This window comes from Simochromis diagramma, unplaced genomic scaffold, assembly GCF_900408965.1.
Source record: "Simochromis diagramma unplaced genomic scaffold, fSimDia1.1 OVJJ01000205.1, whole genome shotgun sequence".
NCBI lineage: Eukaryota > Metazoa > Chordata > Actinopteri > Cichliformes > Cichlidae > Simochromis > Simochromis diagramma.
Window position 1 is genome coordinate 14,040,259 of NW_024386782.1, and position 18,018 is coordinate 14,058,276.

The 18,018-nt window shown below is 41.3% G+C and overlaps 1 protein-coding gene and 1 long non-coding RNA gene across 4 annotated transcripts; one reads left to right on the top strand and one right to left on the bottom strand.

Moving 5' to 3' along the window:
• Window positions 1–118: 118 nt before the first annotated feature.
• LOC120727634 lies at window positions 119–6,627 on the bottom strand. The gene is made up of 3 exons (XR_005694568.1): window positions 6,503–6,627; window positions 527–628; window positions 119–231 (listed from the first exon to the last, which is right to left on the bottom strand). It is a non-coding gene; the product is annotated as an uncharacterized LOC120727634 (long non-coding RNA).
• A 204-nt stretch (window positions 6,628–6,831) lies between these two features.
• Window positions 6,832–17,744, top strand: LOC120727630 (neurabin-1-like). Of its 3 annotated transcripts, XM_040022018.1 has the most exons (19): window positions 7,117–7,331; window positions 7,436–7,483; window positions 7,549–9,710; window positions 10,369–10,501; window positions 10,634–10,754; window positions 10,846–10,950; window positions 12,675–12,762; window positions 12,848–13,009; window positions 13,148–13,201; window positions 13,666–13,766; window positions 13,954–14,082; window positions 14,192–14,288; window positions 14,375–14,444; window positions 14,650–14,786; window positions 14,893–15,119; window positions 15,311–15,376; window positions 15,512–15,716; window positions 16,417–16,605; window positions 16,901–17,744. In XM_040022018.1, exons 3-19 carry the CDS (start codon window positions 7,842–7,844, stop codon window positions 17,138–17,140), a joined length of 3,993 nt encoding a protein of 1,330 aa, XP_039877952.1. In that variant the 5' UTR covers window positions 7,117–7,331; window positions 7,436–7,483; window positions 7,549–7,841; the 3' UTR covers window positions 17,141–17,744. The 3 variants fall into 3 exon arrangements, with proteins under 3 accessions (XP_039877953.1, XP_039877952.1, XP_039877950.1); XM_040022019.1 differs by lacking the exons at window positions 7,117–7,331; window positions 7,436–7,483 and adding an exon at window positions 6,832–6,961; XM_040022016.1 differs by lacking the exon at window positions 7,436–7,483.
• The last annotated feature ends 274 nt before the right edge of the window (window positions 17,745–18,018 follow it).

Here is an 18,018-nt window from a genome sequence, read left to right on the forward strand (position 1 = left end):
TATATATATATTTATTTTTAAAAACAACACATACACACAGATATATATATATATATATATATATATATATATATATATATATATATATATATATATATATATATATATATATATATATACAAACTTCAGTCTTTAATTAGCTCAGGTCTCTTCAAATGTCACTGCGTGTCAGCATGGGGTGGACCCCAATCTGGGAACCCATTTATTAGTCTGTTAGTCTCCTGCAGATACCTGTGTATGAAGACAGAAAGGAAATATTGATAAGATAAGATATGATAAGGTAAGTTAGCCTTTATTAATACCAGAAATGGAAATTTCAAGTTCTTAAAGCTGCAAAGTATACAGGGCAGGAATAAATAAACAGATGCAGCATATTGCATATATAACAACAATAATACTATGCAAAAAAAATATTTCACAGTGCAGTGGTTGTGTACTGATCAAAACTGAGATTTTTTTAATTGGGCTGGGGGCATTAACTTTTAATTTTTCCAGCGTAGTGCATGTTTATAGACTTTATACATACCACATTGTAGAGCGTTGTTTGTCTCCAAAGCCATTCATAGTTGGTTTCCTTCTTACATCACTGACCTGCTCCAGATTCAAATTTTGCGTGTTTGTCCCCAAACTGTGGAGCAGCAATACCCCCACAATCAGATTTGTTCCTTCTTCTAAGTCTTTTAAAACTACAATTAAAACGAATTTGTATTCATTGGAATTTGTGATTTATGAATACATTCATGTAGTGCTTAGATTTTAAATTAAACATCCAGTAGTGTTAACAGTTGATCTCAGACATCACAGCTATTTTCTTATAACACAGGATAATGCTGGAACAAATATCAAGCATATTCATCAGTTAAACAATCCTCCCAGAAAGCATGATTTAAGAGCAGAGGCTGACATTGTTATTGGGGATTCTTCAGACTCATCATACATCACATGATACATCACAGTGTATCATTTTCCATCTTCATCGCTGATCCCTATCCGGTTGTTCAGTCTGACGTCACTAGCCGTGTCTGGACCTAAACTCCGCTGCAGGTCCATATATCAAACGATCACTATGGCATTACTGAGAGTTGAAAAACTGTCTAAAGTCTTTCATCTTTAATAAAATGGTCAGCGTTCTGCTCTACCAGGTGTAACAACATCCAGGCATCCATGAAAACGGAATTTATGACATTTAACGGAGTTAGAAGTCAGCAGGGAGTTAGCTCGCTAGCTTCTATCTAAATACAATATAGCATGTCCTGACTGCGGGGTTTTGGAAACAAATTAAAACGTACAGCTCTGTTATCACTTCCAACATAAATGAAGACAGAAAACTAAACAGCAGTGACGTTTGTAGGGTTACTGAAGTTTGGCTAGCTGGTATATAATGATGTGCTACGTGACCGCTAGCGACACAGCTATGTTAGCATAATATAAACAAGCTAACTTTTTTTCCACTCGATAAAAGTTAACGTGAGTGTTCTCGGTGGTCAGGAACAAATGTAATCGCATGGCAGGATGCTGTAAAAGGACCAAACTTCAGCCAGGAGAACAACTGAGATAATCCATCCACAATACGAGGTTAGTCATTCATATACTGCTGCATGGGCTGGGCTGTAGTTATATCCTAAGGTTTTAAAAACTGAGCTTAAATAAATGATTAGCGGTAATAAAAGCCGAGGGAGGTCAACAGTGATCACTGACTGTTTTAGGAGCTTTTTGAGATTAAATAGGAGAAAATACATAACATTAAACATGTTAACAACACAAAAGCCATATATATATATATATATATATATTTTTTTTTTTTTTTTTTTACAAAAGCCATATTAAACGCAGACTACTTTAGGCCCGGAAGTAGGATTCGTCACGTCATCACTTAACAATCGGATTGTGAAAACCCACCCAGGATCATGTATGATCATACAAGGAAATCTATGTATTTAGTTTCAAGGGAGTTTGTCATTAGGCAAAGATTTGTGAGATAGCAGGCAGCATGAAATTGAGAGATGAGAAAACGTGATCTTAAAAAAAAGTTATGTTAATTTAAAGATTGAAAGCATTGCATTTAGAGGAATTTAGGGAATTTCTCCATTTTCACTGACTGCACTGAAAAACCACAGCAGGTCAGACAGAAGGAGGAAGGCGAGAGAGTTACGATCCCATGATGGGCCCTCTTTTATCCCCTCATTCTGGCAACTGATAATATTAACTCTATTGCATCAGGTTAATTACAACGTGTGAATGTGTGCACCTGTTGAAAGTGTGTGTGTGCGAGTGTGCGCATGTGTGTGCGCGCAATTGTTTCTGCTTGCCTTAATGCATCTGTTTAAAATGGCACTTCAACACGCATGAGAGTAATACTGGAGGGTGAAGGAAATTTTCACCAGACTATCTGCGTGTGTGTGTGTGTGTGTGTGTGTGTGCCAGTTGTCTCACAAAGGGTAGTGCTCTTTTTTAAATATTTCTTATTTTAAAAAAAATGTCTGGAGATTAAAGTTAAATTACAGCTACATAGAGTACATGGAGACCTATTAAGTATTATAGTAGTAGTGGTATTATAACACCTATCACAACCCTATTAAGCATAAGGTATGCTATTTTATGGACAGAGATGTACAATATAACACATTTTATCATAATATCATCTTTATTGAGATTGATACTTTTAAAATAAAACACTGTTGGCAACCACACAGCTGACAGTTGTGTACTGTAAAGCTTATACTCTGGGAAGCACGGTTCAGGATTATTGTTATTGTAGTTTACAATAAATGTATCTTTTATGATCTTTCATGTTTGATCTAATGACATCTAAAGGCTTAACTCTGCCATTTATGCTCTTCATACTCATCAGCACAGGATTAGATCTCTATTACTTGTGTTTTTAAAATGAGACATCTGCAGTGTGCACATGCAATACAACAGTATCACTGTACATATTTATACACTCACAAGCTGATCTATAAAAACTGCCACCTGAGGGACACGTGAGACTATGTCCCAGCACGGTATAAAGGGATTCTGCAGTGCAGCGGCACAGCTACATCGTGCTTTGCTCATTTAAATTGACAACTTGTGCGTTCATCCCAGATATGAGTTGAGTGGAGAGAATGTGTGTTTCTGCATTTAAATGCTCAGAGGATAGAAGGCAATTCCCTCATGAAACTGGGAATCTTTAAATATGGCTGACTGAACAGACAACCATATGGGGCAAGGCTGTGTGCCAAATGCAGCCTACACAACAACACACTCAGTCACATGCACACAAACACACAGTCGATACAGTCAACTATTATAGTAAAACCATCTGCCAGTCACTTCTAATTTGTTTAAATAACGATGATGTTGCTGTTTACTAAAGCAGTACTCAATGCTAGGTGTTTCAGAGATAACCAGGGTTTATAAATTTGCAACCCCAATTCCAAAAGAGCTGGGATGTTGTGTAAAACATAAATAAAACCTCAATGCAAATATTTGCAAATCTAGATCTCGATAAGCACATATTTTATTCACAATATACCACAGAAAACTTCCATCTTCTTATCCACATCAGGGTCATGGCTGGGCTGGAGTCGATCCCAGTAGTCATAAGGGAAAGAGCAGACTACACCCTGGAGAGGTTGCCAGTCTATTGCAGGCCTAACACAGAGAGACAGACCACCATTCATGCTCACATTCACAGCTACAAAGTTAGAATCATCACGTATGTCTTTGGACCATGGCAGGAAGCCAAAGTACCTGCAGTAAGTAACCCACACAGACACAGTGAAAACATGCAAACTCATCTACATCTGCATACCTCACGTGTCTTCACTTAGTTATTTTTGTACTTAGTTATTTATCTTTCATTAATTTTTATCCTTATTTTTATCTTTATTTATCCTAATATCTTGTCTTATATTTATCCTTATTTACCTTGTTCCTTTAACCCTTACCTAACTTGGCATTTGTGTATGGACAGCAAAGGAAGAATTTCACTGCACAGAGAAATGCTGTTTCTTTTGTACACATGACAACAAACACTTTGAATCTTGAATCTTGAAACTCCACTGATGGATTTGAATCCAGGACCTTTTTATGGTGAGGGAATGTTGCTAACCATCGCACCACCATGCTGCCCCATTGAAAACATATCAAATGCTTAAACTAAGGGAAAAACATTTAAGAAAAAAAATGATATCAGATTCTAGCTGCTCAATGGTCCTGGGTCTTCTTTGTACTTTTTGTTTCATGATGTTTTGAACTGGGGAAAAGTCTGGACTGCTGGCAGGTCAGTTCGGACTCTTCTACTATGAAACAACGTTGTTGTAATAGATGCAGCGCACATAGGCGCATGTGATGTTTTAAAGCTTGCGTATACCTTTCAGCGTTGATAGCACCTTTCCAGACGTGCAAGCGTCCCATTCTACACACACTAATGTACTTCCAAACCATCAGAGAAGTAGGCTTAGGAACTGAGTGCTGATAACGAGCTGGATAGTCCTGCTTTTCTTTGGTCCCGAGAATGTGGAATCCAGTGTTTTCAAAAAAAGAATTAAAAATTTTGATTTGTCTGAAAATCTTTGATTTTGCTGTAAAATATTCCTCCACCTGTTGTTTTTTTAGTACCACTTGCTTTTCTAGTATTTTTCCCCCATCACAACTTGTTTGTGACATGTTAGTGCCATCATTATGATGTAGTGAAATTTGTCAGTTTAAATATTTAACATGTTTTCTATATTCTAGTGTGAATACAATATAGGAGCATGAGACCTATAAATGATGCATTTTGCTTTTGTTTACATTTTACACAACGTACCAACTTTTCTGGATTTGGGGTAAGTCAGAGGGTTAGGGTTAGTTTAGACTTTTTTTTTTTAATAAATTGGCTAATATTTTTTTTTAAAAATGGATGAATGGATATATAGTTAAAATATGTGCAGTAATCCCTACATGATTTTGAAAGGACTATATTCACTGAGGTCATGAAATAAAGCCGTCAGTGCTCTCTGGTGGACTAACAACAGAACAGCTGTACTAATGGTAAATATATGTCCACATCCAATTTCTGTGCTGCAGTTTCATGCTGCATATCAGCTGAAATGTTGGGATACATACTGAAACGTACAATCTGTGATAAAGCAACAAAACAGGTGAAATTGAAATAAAAGCTCAATAAGAACAACAAAGAAAATGTGCTGGTGTGTGACAAATCTGTTCTCCAGAGACACTGACAGCAATTGTTTAGCTCCATTTTCCACACTAGCAGCACACTCGCCGTACAGTAGTACTGTCCACAAACCCACAAACACAATAGCACTGCTGCAAAGAGAACCTATGCGTTGGCACAAATACTGACGGGTCTATTATTGTGTCTAAATTGTAACCGTCTCTTTTTTATGTCAATCTGAGGAGAGAAAGACAGAAACTCCTGTACAAGTCAAGGTGACCTGAGAGCTATCAGCACAAACAGGGCTCTGTATTTCTCATCTTACTTGCGATCAATCCGAAATACTGCTGAGTAAAACAGAGGGGGCTTGCTGTCACTTCACAGCATTTATCATTCCTACAATTTGCTGTTTTCTCTACTCTTCAGTCCTTTACATTTCTACTGCTTCTCACATTCCAGGTTAGATTTTCTGCTTCCATTCTTTGTCTTCATTTACTCTGCCTCGCTCACTTTTCTACCTCTCAAAATTGACTTTGTCGCCCACCGCGACATCACTCCCTCAATTTCCATCTTCCCTTCATTTTCCCTCCCTCTCTTGGTTAGCCTCATTCAGAAGAAGGCTTTTGTGATTGGCCAGTATTTATATCAACTAGGTCCCAGTGCCACCTGGGACAATAGTCTCCTGTCAGATCCAGGTCATAGCAAGCAGAACCACTCTCCGGCTCTGCATGGTTCAGTCCAGTCCATTGAAATCCAGTCCAGCCCATCTGCCACACAAGCCAACCTCTCAGACAGACATAGGTACTGCACCTACTCACCCGCTGGCATCACACAGACACACAAGGCAGGAGCACGCACAGGTGCTGCATCACTGCTCCCATTTTGCCTCACACACACACACAGGTAGACAGTGGGAGATCTGGCTGACTGCACCAACCTGCATCATGCACACAGGTGAATATTCACACCAAGCCTGCCTCTGAGCCCAATAGAGGCTCTGCTAGTGACATTTTTTCTTTACTACAGACAGCAACTCTGGCAGTGATGCTGAGAAGCAGGAAACAGGTGAAGGTAAGTGGATGTAGCACAGATCTGCATGCTTGGTAGAAGTTTAAGAGAGAACTACCATGTTTAGCATTATGCAATAATATGGGGGAAAGCTACAAAACAGGTATTACAACAGATGGCATTATTAGCCTCACAATGGTTAACAACCACCACTAAATATGGGACTGTAATAGGCTTTAGTGACCAAAATAAGACTTTCCACTGAAGATAAATACTTTATAGGGCACAGATGTTACAACTGACTTTTTAAATGTAGGCTAACTTGCCCGAGGGCTGGTACCCACTCACCGTCAGTGCTACACAGTTACTGGAGTAGTTTACACAGGATTACAAGGGGATAATCCATTTACAGTATTTAGAGACATGAGTCGCCATCTGTCTGTATTTATCTCAGCAAGGGAGCCGTCAGCACCGACTGACAGCAGCAGCACTTTTATGGTGAGACGAAACTGTCGGGGACGGTCTAGAGAAAGAGCTATTACTTTAATATTCCAGTTACTTTCTTGTAATTTAGCTAACCGCTGGATCACGAGCCCTAACGCGCTGGAGCCCGCGACCTTTAAACTGCGCGCGCACACTCGCCAGGTTGGTGAACTTTGCTGCCTTCACATGCCGTCGTGAAATCCGATTTCCGAACGACAAATTTGCGATTTCATTTTTGCGAGACAGTTTTAGCTAGTCACAGTTAGTCCGAGGAAAAGTCTTGTGCCAAGAAAAACACTGCTTTTGCAGTAAGCTGTCAGAAAGGTGGGTGTAGGGTTGCAATGAAAAGAAAGCTGAACTGACCCGGGCTTGAAGCCAGATTCCGTTAATGTGACTAATTAATTTATCTAATTGGATTTTTTTTTTTTTTTTGCCTAAAACGTTAAGGAAACAATAATCTAAATAAACTGGTTTAGACTGTCGTTGACATTAGAAGTGCAAAAATGCGCAAGCTTACGTTCACACGCCCTCAATCCTTTTTTTCGACAGGGCGTGTGAACTTAAATGTTGTCTAGAAGGGACCGCAAACAAGTCTAATTGTGGATACCTGTGTCAAGTAGATATACAAAAACGTCTACATGCTACGTTTTTATCTTTTAAACTGTTCTGGCGATTGAAATTCTTCGATAAAAGAGTGAGTATTTTTTTTAAAAATGTGTTGCTCTTAATCCTGGCACTGGATAGTTTGTCTCAGTCAGTAACTAAGGTTTAGCGTTTTGTTTTCTTCTTTGATTCAAGGGTTTAAGGACAGAGGGATGCTTTATAGATTTTGAGGCACCTAAAAAGGTATTATTTATTTCATGTTTGTTTGCACTGTACGCCTACTGAGCTATTCTTAATGTGCTTTTCAGGAGATTTTCACTGTGGTGGTGATAATGAATTGAAGAATCTGGAGTCTACCTTATGACAATGAACTTCCCAGACCAAGAGCCTGCCTTTAATGTTTGCTGTCATCACACAAATGCAGTAAACTTGTAAACCACCAGCTTTTGTCAAGAATATCTTGCCTTATTGCAACCATTTCACTGTACCAGCAAGTCTTCAAACATTTGCCTTTCCCCAGGTGCTTTGTCTAGCTACGAAAAGCATCTATTTCAGATTGTCCACAGTTTCTCTCTTAGCCAGAGAACCTCCAAATTTTCCAATGATGCGGACAGAGAGCAAAGGCCGAAGTGCCTCCCCTCACAGGATAACTTACAAATCTGATTTCCATGCTATCAAATGCTCATTCGACACTGGGACCAGTTTACAGCCAGGGACCAAATCTGCTGCTGCCCAGCGCTCTGCTGTGCACCCTAACAAGCTGGAGTCCAGCCTGTCAGAGCCCCTAATGTCCTGCACCAGCACCAGTGGAAGCACAGGTTGCAGAGGTAGAATCCACAGCACCAGGGGGACCAAAATCAGAGATAACATCTTTCTTCAAATGGACAGCCAGCAGTTGAAACAAGATAGCGGCCCAGTGCCAAGTTCTGGCTCTACGGTGCTTATTTCTCCCCCAAATCCTAGCATACAGGTCCAGACTTCACCTTTTCCTGGATCCAGGTGTTCAGTCATCAATTCCTCATCTGCTCTGAGCACTGTAACAACAAATATTTCTATCCCAGAATCCTCCCTGAAAGATAAACCATCCAGAGCGGAGGAAATTACAGATATTGACCGAGCTGCTCTGGCACAGAAGTTCTCTGTAACTCGAAGATTGTTTGAGAGCAAGATGATGGAAGATGGAGGTGGTGGAGGCCAGGTTTCAAAACCCCTGATTGCCAGGGGAAGCAAGGGAACGGAAGATGGGAAAGTAGAAGTCAACAATGTAGAAAAGGTGGAAGAGGGAAATGGGAAAAGGAGGAACACCGAAGAGGATGGCTTAGATAAAGACAAATCCATGAACCATATCATAAATGTTTCCTTGCTGAAGCCTTCTACACCATCTTCACTGACAAGGTGCCCTAAATCCCCCGTCTCAGATATTCCTGGCGATGCATCCAACAAGTACAACTACTTTGACAAAGACGATCAAATCAAAGTATCACAAACAGAGGGAGAAGCATCCTGTCTTAACCCCTGCTTGACCCCTGAGGAGATGCTTCGGGCAGAGTTGGTCAGCATAAAAAATGAGTCATCAGAAAGTGATGAGAATGAAGAAGGGAAGGAGTGGAAAGAGAATAAATGCTGGATTAAGGATCAAGTGACATATATTAGTATAGCTCCAGGTGAAGAGTCCTCAGTGGATGATGTGTTTGAGGAGCCTAGTGTGGAAACACAGGGACCTTACAAATTGGAAAACAGGGTGGTATTACAAGTACGAAATGTTGGACCAATCATTTCATCAGGAGACCACCAGAAGGAGCTGTCAGGGAGCATGACAGAGAAAGGAGGAACGGAGGATGGCAGGGATGTTGGAAGAGACAAGTATCTGCAGGTGAGTGAACAATGGGAGGGTGGAAGGGAGGAGCAGAACAGAGAGTTCGTAGCACGGGCTGAGGAGAAGTCGACAGAAGAAGGAGGCAACAGGGAAAAAATGACTGATGCAGTGGTAGAAGAAAGTATTGGTGGGAAGGAAAGGGTCATTGTGCAAGAGAAGGAAGTTTACAACAAGGCTGTGGGAAAGGGCAAAGGTGGAGTGGAGGAATGTAGACAAAGTCAAGAAAAGGAAAATGGGAAAGAAGAGAAAAGTAGGAAGGAAGAAGGCAGAACACCTGAGCTGCAAGCGGAGTTTGCAACTGAGGAGGTCAAGCATGTAGCATTAAGAGGAGGTAGTGATGGAAACACTGAAGCAGGAGGCGGCAAGGAGGCCCAAAAAGAAGATGCATTAATCAGTGGCATTGAGAACAAGGCTTTTGCATATGATCAGGAATCCCAGTCCCATCCAGAGCTTTCCACTCCACCAAGACAAGAGTTGGAAAACCAGCTTTTGTTGGAGTATGAGGAAATTCCCGGTGTGCCTGAACTTTCCGACAAGGAGAATGAGGATGGATCTGTCGAGAGGAAGGTCAAGTTCTGCTCGGCACCAATCAAGGTAGGGAAACCTTTCTGAAAAATAACACAAACTTTAAGGGTTTGCAGGCGTTAAGCTACCATTGCTCATTTTATTGAAAGCTGCAAGGTCTGTAAAGTCATCCACTTGAGAAGCTCTTTTGTTGTAGATTTGTGTGACTGTCAGTTCCAGCTGCTATTTGAATCTGAGTAAGCGAGGTGTTAGCCCAAAGCAATGTTTCTAATCCATTAAGGGAGGAGGAAAGACAAGATTCCACACGCTTCCCTCTGTCAGCGCTCGGCTCAGAGCTGCCTTTACACCGGAAAAAGATCCCGCGGCATTAATCTGGATCGATTATCACAAACTACTGTAGCAGTGGTCAGTGTGGCATCAGTAAATGTCACATGGAAGTTGTGTGTGTACACTTAGATATTTTGCAATCCTGTAATTGTTGGTACAGTTTGCTCAAGTCTTTGCATTTACTCGATCTGGTGCTGACTCTCACACTAACCACATTTGTCTGTATAAACAAGGTCTTGTTGTGTCAATAGCTGCAGATGGTTCTCTTTCTAGTCAGCCCACAGTGAACATATGCACCAGATAAGAATGCAAAACAACAGGCATTTTCATTTAGCCTAAAATTGCCATCAATGTTAACCTAAGTTGAGGCCTTAATTGCATGATGAATGGTGTGTTTCAGGTGTACAACACCTATTCTAATGCAGATTATGACAGACACAATGAAGATATTGACCCAGTGTCTGCTTCGGCTGAGTTTGAGCTAGAGAAGAGAGTGGAAAGGATGGATGTTTTTCCAGTGGAGATAAAAAAGGGTTTGTATGAGCATCTGTTTTTCCTCTCTCCTCTGATTGTTAAACGTCTAATGATTTTTAGCAGTTAATGTAGCTAATGTAAGGATAAATTCCTAATGTCTTCACTACCTTTTTTTCCCCCACACCCTCCAGGTGAAGATGGACTCGGCATCAGCATCATTGGGATGGGTGTAGGTGCTGACCAGGGACTGGAAAAACTCGGCATCTTTGTCAAGACAATCACTGAAAGAGGAGCAACCCAGAAGGATGGAAGGTTAGCTTTAGTGTCTTTATTTTTTTTCTCTGAATAAAACAAAGATAAAGGTAGATACTCTCCTCAGTCTGTATGTGTTTATCTCTGTAAGGATTCGGGTGAATGACCAGATAGTGGAGGTGGATGGAGTGAGTTTAGTTGGAGTCTCCCAGCTGTTTGCAGCCACAGTCCTTAAGAACACATCGGGTCTCGTCAAGTAAGTTACCACACAGCAAGTTTTTTTTGTCTGTGACACGTCCTGATTCTTGTTATGTTGAACAGCTTTGTGTATTTTTGCTGTTACCTTAGACCAGCGGTCCCCAACCCCTGGGCCATGGACCGGTACCAGTCCGTGGGTCGTTTGGTACTGGGCCGCTTGGTACTGGGCCGCAAGAGTTGAGACTAGGATGTGAAATTTATGGTTTTCAGGGGTTTTATCATTAACTCTGTTTCCCTGGGTCTTTTCCCGTGTTGTAGTTGTGTGTCTTATTTTGAAAGAAATATTTACCATAGCGACCCGAGAGCACTAAGGGGCAGAGAGGAGGACGTTACTCTCAATGTTGTTGGCGCATTTCAGGAGAACGCTGCTAATAAAGCTACACAATTACACAGTGAATTTGCTTTTATTATTATATTTACAAAATACCACAGTTTTTGTCTTGGTTGTATCATTTTACTTGTTGTATTTATCCGCGACACCTTAAAGGCCGGTCCGTGAAAATATTGTCTGACATTAAACCGGTCCGTGGCGCAAAAAAGCATGCGGACTCCAACATCGGTTTTTTTGGTAAACGGTATATAAAAGTGTGTTTGTGCACTTCTTTGATATGCCACTTTAAAAATAATGTGCAAAGATAAGTGACAGGGCCTCCTAAGATGTCTAAAAGTTGTATAAAGATGAAACAATGTTAGTGCTATAAATAAAGTCTTCTCAGATATTTTTAGTATTTTATCATAAGGGTGATATTGTATTTGCAAGTTTAATTTGGTTAACACATATATTCTTCACAGTACTGTCTAAGATTTTCTTAAGTCTGCCATAATGTGCAGGATTGTCTGTCAGCCCTTCAGATCATAATGAAAAACACTAATAGAAACATTATAATAAACACTTGAGCACCTCATATTGTAGGTTTTGGGTGCCATCTGGCAAATCTTTAAATGCCAGAAATGAACACATCAGCTCATTAATTCCTCTTCATGACACCCTCATGTGGTCTGTCTTTTCACACAGCAATGTTTTGGGGGTTTTCTTCTGATATAAACTTTGAAGCAACATTTATAAATCGCATCCAACATTTTTGGATAATCTGAGTGTCTGTAAATGCACCGACATTTAGAGCATGTTTAAAAACAGTCAGCGCCTGCAGCTATACTAGCGTACGATGACAGCGTACCACCAACACTCAGAATACATTGACACGCCACAGCAGGAAGAACCCGGTAGTAAATAATAATGACGAATCAGTTTCCAGTCGGCTGCTTTAGTTCAGGGGTCGCCTTTGTACTTTTGCACTTGTTATCTGTGTTTGCTGACTGGCATTAGTTGTCATGCCATCATTAATGTTATTGGTGACACCTGAAAAGTGGGATAGCTCCTCCTAGTGAGGATGAGAAAGTGAGAAGCAAGGGGGCACAGCTGCCAAATGGCAAATCCTGCTTCATAAACATCACCGCTTATGACTTGCAGGGGTGCAGCGATAATATGTCACACCAGCTGATGAAAGACAAAGAATACATCAGTGTTTCCTTGTCTCTCTCAGGTGCACTTTAGTGTTTGAAAGATCTGCCATGAGTCTGCAACTTAAAAAAGCATCCAGAATGTCTGCTGTAAAACACACAATTTAACACAATCTGCACAGGTGTGTGGTGAGATGGAGTGATTGATCACACCTGTGACTGATTTCTGGGGATTTTTTTTTTTTTGTTTTTTTCCTGCAGGTTTTTGATTGGCCGAGAGAAGGAGGGGGTGGAGAGCGAGGTGGCGCGACTGATAAATGAAAGCCTGGAAATGGATAAAAGCAGAAAGGTGTGTCCTCTTGTAGAAGTGGGGGAGGTTGGCTTGTTTTAACTATTTCTGTTCAGTTTAACTGTGCGTGTGTCTGTCTATGAAGAGAGAAAGAGATGGCAGAAGAGTGGAGGACAATGATTGCAGCATATCAGAGAAGGGCTTGGTGTTTGATGAAGAGGAGGCGGAGGATGATGGCTGCGAAGAGGAGGATGTGTCTGCTCTTTCGGGTCTAGACAACTACCAGCTCTGCCTCAAATACCAGCAGGTACTCTGTGTTCAACCAGAGGTTTTAGCTTGGATTCATATTCTAAAACTAAAAGAAATGCTGAAAGTCTGCGTCCTTTCTTGTAATTGTTAGTATATCCAGGTTTATTCATGAATTTGCTCTTTAATGTGCTTACAGCTTCAGTCCAAACTAAGAAGCAAAGCAACCCAACTTGAGCACACTAAAGAACAGGTAGGTCACTCAGTTGAGGTTGAGGCTCTCAGTGTCTCACTCACAAACCAATGACTGTACTCACTTCAATACACTACCTTCGCATCCAAATTTGGAAGCATCTGACCCATTTAACTGTGTATGAGACGGCACAGAGTGGAGTTATTAGGACATGGCTGCTTTCCAGCACTCCTCGTCAAGCCCTGCTTTTTCTGCCTTTGACTTGAAGTAATCACCACTGTGACATAACTGGGTTGGTGAAAGCCTTTCTGAAAGATCTTTCTTCTGCGTTGAGTTTTGACTACTTCAACAGCTTTGATGGCACAAATAAAGCAAGAGGAAGTGTGTCGTTTCTCCAACAAATGTGTCTTGACGCATATGATCCAACAACATGAAGGCCCTTTTTTTTGGGAAGACATTTTTTTTCCTCTTGTGCACATGACATGCTTGCATTGCATAAAGATACAGTTTTGTCTGTTTCTTAGTTAAAGGCTTGGGAGGAGCAGCAGGCCTGTTGGGAGAGCCAGAAGGCTGACTTGGAGCAAAAAGTGGAGGATGGAGAGGACAAAGCAGACAAATTAGAGAAGTATGGTTGAGCAGCTTCAATGCTTTGTCCCATTTTTGTGATATTTTTCTAGAGCGTATGGAATAGAAAATCATTTTACCGGAGCAGGCATGAAGATTAAAGGCTGCAATTGGAGACTGTTGATAAATACAATGAAGATTATGATGTGGGTTGATAAGGTGCTAATGAATCCCACTCTGTTTATCAGGTATTGGCAAGAGGCCCAGACCCTGTGCAGAGTTGTAAGCCAGCGATTGGCTGATGCCCAGAGCCAATCAGAAAGCCTGGAGATCAAATACAATAAGGCCAAGAGACTGGTCAGAGAATACCAGAGCAGGTACTCATGAAATCCTGCTAACTCCCTAAAAGTGTTACTGGTGAGCATGCTGTGCAAGTTAGTAAAACTGCACCAAGGTGTCTTACATGTGACTTAATGTGTTTTGAAGAGAGGAAGAGGGGGAGAAAAGGGAGGCAGATTTGAGGAGAGAAATGGAGGAGAAGGAGAGGCAGCACAGAGAGATGATTGAAAAGCTTCAAATCCAGGTGAGGGGAGGCTTTTCAGTGCTTTGAGGATTTATTTACCTGATCCTGACATTTCTCTGTAGTCATTGTTTCTCACTGTATCACAGATTGCACAGCTAGAGGGAAAAGAGCCAGTATCTGAGAGAAAGAGCCACTCAACTGGCACTTCAAACACCGGTGAGCATCAGTTTTGGTGACAGTGAAGTGTCTTTGCATGTCTGTTTGACTCGGCAGCTGGCTCTACATATTACTGATGATAAATTATATTTTATTTTTCTAGCTTCAGAAGCGGAGGAACTCGAAGCTTTTTGAGTTGTCTAATGCAACTTCAGTATGGAAAATTATTATGTAATTTAAATAGGCTTTTATGCATTTGTCTCAGGCACAGACTGGTCGATTCCAGTTCCTAATACCAGCCGTTTAGACTCCAGCGCTCACAAAGCCAGGGCTCAGCTAGCCCAGAAATCCAAGCGCCAACCGCCTTCACGAGACAAACTCAGAGAGAGCTTCAGAAAAGGGGTAAGGAACAGTTTTGTTGTCTGTCTTCCTTTTTTTTTTTAAAATATGAAACGGGGGGTGAAAGAGATGCAGTTTCTAGCTGTGATCATGTCTTCTCTCACTACAGGAAGAAGGGGCCCTGAAAGCACAAGAGGGACGGTCACTGTCCGCACCCACAGCGATCCGAACCAGTAGAAGCGACATGTCCAGCACCTCATCGTTCCCAGCCTTCAGTCCTCAAGCTGCAAACAACTCAGTCTTCACCCCTCCAATCTACATCACGGATACCACCCCGTCCTCACCGAGCAAATCCTCCACCTCTAGAAAATCCAAAAGGAAATTTCCCGACTTCAGGTGGCGGCTCTTTTATTTTGACTCACACTTTCTAAATTTAAAGCCTTAAATTGCTCTTCAGCCTCAGAGTTCTGATGGTTTTGCCAAACATGCTGAATATGGCACTGAGTGAAATTTTGCTGGTGGTATTTTTTTTTTTTTTTTTTTTTTCTTGTATTTACTCTTTAAAGCTTATTTAATATTTCTTTTAGTGGCCTTCGCAAGTCTCTCAGCAAAAGAAGAAGCGAAAAACGCAGCAGGACGTCTGTGAGCAACAGGTGTGGTGACACTAATATGGGGGGGGAGAATGTTTTTGAAGATGTGAACCTAACATCTGTTTTGAACACTACTGCTCTTGACAAAGATTAAAAATGTGCATACGTTTTAATGAGGGCATAACTGCTCTTCTCCAGGGCATCCAGTGATGACCTGTTGGATGAGCCTGCTGAAGTCTCTCCATCAGGCTCTGTCACCTCCATGCCTTCTTGCCTGCCATTTCCTTGGTTCGGCGAGAGAGGAAGAGAAAAGGAAGAGGAAGGGGAGAGTAGGCGGGAGCGACTTCGGTCTGTATCCAGCAGCAGTTTGCCGTACCTGACCACCTCAGGGAGAAGACAGCAGGTAAGAAAATGAACCCACAACCTTCTCAGCGTGGCCCCTTCTTCCTGTCTCAACTTTCTGACGTAGAGCAATCTCATACAAACAAAACCCCATTTCAAATTGGCTCGCATGCTTTTGTACATATGCAGTAGATAATGAACTATCTAGGCACCCCAGTTTCATTTCTGTTGGTTCCAGAGTATTGGCTCTCCAGTGGGCTGTTCCAGTATGGTGGGTCATGTGTCTGATCACTCCCTCTCTGGACACTCTCACACTTTCACTTTTTCTTCCACTGAGGTGAGTCTATCCTTCCCTTTCTTTTCTTCACTCTTTGCTTCCCCCTCCCCCCCCTGGGCCTTCTGTCCAGCTTTCACACACAGGCTCTTTAACCTCCTAGGACCTGGCATCCACATATGTGGACATCACATTTTGGGTTATTTAGACCAAAATACTCAATTTTTGCTTTACAAGGGCCTGATATCCACTTACGAGGACATTATACTGCTACTGTTCTATCAAAATTTTAAACGAATATCCTCATATGTGGCTCTTTTCTTAAAAACAAAAATAAGGTAATTCTTTGTTTTGACGTTCTTGGGCCCCAATATGCACAAATATCAAAGAAATTAAAAATGCATGCCGTGGAAGAGTTCGGGTCTTAGGAGGTTAATCTCTTTAATCGTAGCTTCCTTCTCCTGCTATATTCTCTCATGCCCCTCAGACTTTGGACGATGACCCAGTTCCCATGAACAACAACAATCAGTGGCAAAGTCGACCCGTCTTGGAGTGGAATAACCAGCAGGTGTGTCTGTGGTTAATCGCTATGAACATGGATAAATACACATCAGAGTTTGCCGCCAGGAGTGTGGATGGGACACAGCTTCTCAACATGGACAGTGATAAACTCAAGGTCAGCAGATGAGCTACTGCTGTTGGGGGCAGGAGCCAAATGTTTTGTGTTGTGGTGTAACTATATAGGACTATTTATTGTGGACTACTCTGCTCTTCATGCTGGTTGCAGTGTTTCTTAGTAATCACAACAGAGTAGCCTTGATACAAAGTAGTCCAAGTGATTGAGGTTTTATACTAACAAATTTTAAACTTGCTTCTTGTTAAATGTGAAGTCGGTCTCCCGTGTGAGGTCCAAAACTGCATGTGTACCAAATCCACTAGTCCCCCATTTAAACACACACTTTTGTTATCAGGCTTTGGGCGTGTGCAGTCAAAGTGACCGTTCTGCCCTGAAGAAAAAGCTCAAGGAAATGAGGAAGAGAGAGGAGAAGGACCAGAGAAGAGGAGCGAAGAGGCTGAAGGAGGAAAAGGATAAAGAAAACGTAGACGTGGACAGCGACGGTAAAGAGAAGTCAAGGATGATGAGCGAGGGGAAGCCCCTGAAAGACGAAAGATGCAGTGGAAAAACTGTAAGAACAGAGTCGCTCCTGTGAAGGAAAGACTGAGATGAAATGAGATGTACACCACCAGCATGAGTGTGTGTTTGCGGTCTCTCGCAATCGGAACTACACTTCTACTGAACTAATAGAAACGTCTAGATCGATTGAACACATGCGTAGACTTTAAGAATGAGACCATTAGTCTTCAAATCAGCACTAAGGTTCAAAGCCACAGCACTTGCCTGCTAGGTATTCCTTTAAGTGTGAATTAACTGTATTACAGTCTGCTTTTTTTTATTTTAAACATGAGTCATAATTTATCCTTATTTTAATATATAATGAAGTGCTGATTTAAGCACTCAAGTATTTGCTGTACATGTTGGGGTTTTTTTTTTTTATGTCTTAATAAATAATGCTTTCAGCATCTTGTTGTTGCTAATGCTCATTCAGTGTAATCACACCCAGGGAACACGGACATTAAAAAAAAAAAGTTTATTTGTTTGCTGTCGGGCTGCTCCTATTTTGTTACAATGTAGTCATTTCAAAAGATGAATTGTACAGTGGATATCTACAGCCCAAGTTCTCAAACTGTAGAGAAACTGCAGTATCTGTCAGTCGGAGGCACTTTAAAGGCAGATGTGTGGTAGATTTAAAAAAATATGGGAAGCTAATACAGCTTTAGTTTTTAAAAAAGGAAAAAGAAGAAGTCACTTGTTTGCACTGCATGATTCTTTGGTCTGTAGAGAGTGTAACAGAAGAAACTCCTTGTGAGAATAAATATGAACTTTTCCAAAATGTACAAAAAAATTGTGCAATACATTCAGAAACATTTTAACCCCAACACTGAATTTCCACAACACAAGCACCAAAGCTCCGACGGTTGTGGTGCTGGACCGTCTCCCACACAGCGCATCTCCTTCCAGTGATTCATG

Bases quoted from the DNA above. Each gene is read 5' to 3' on its own strand.
- LOC120727630 (XM_040022019.1), top strand. From the start codon at position 7,842: ATGATGCGGACAGAGAGCAAAGGCCGAAGTGCCTCCCCTCACAGGATA. The intron at 13,202-13,665 runs GTAGGTCACTCA...TCTGTTTCTTAG, and splicing joins TTGAGCACACTAAAGAACAG to TTAAAGGCTTGGGAGGAGCA. The intron at 13,767-13,953 runs GTATGGTTGAGC...TCTGTTTATCAG, and splicing joins AAAGCAGACAAATTAGAGAA to GTATTGGCAAGAGGCCCAGA.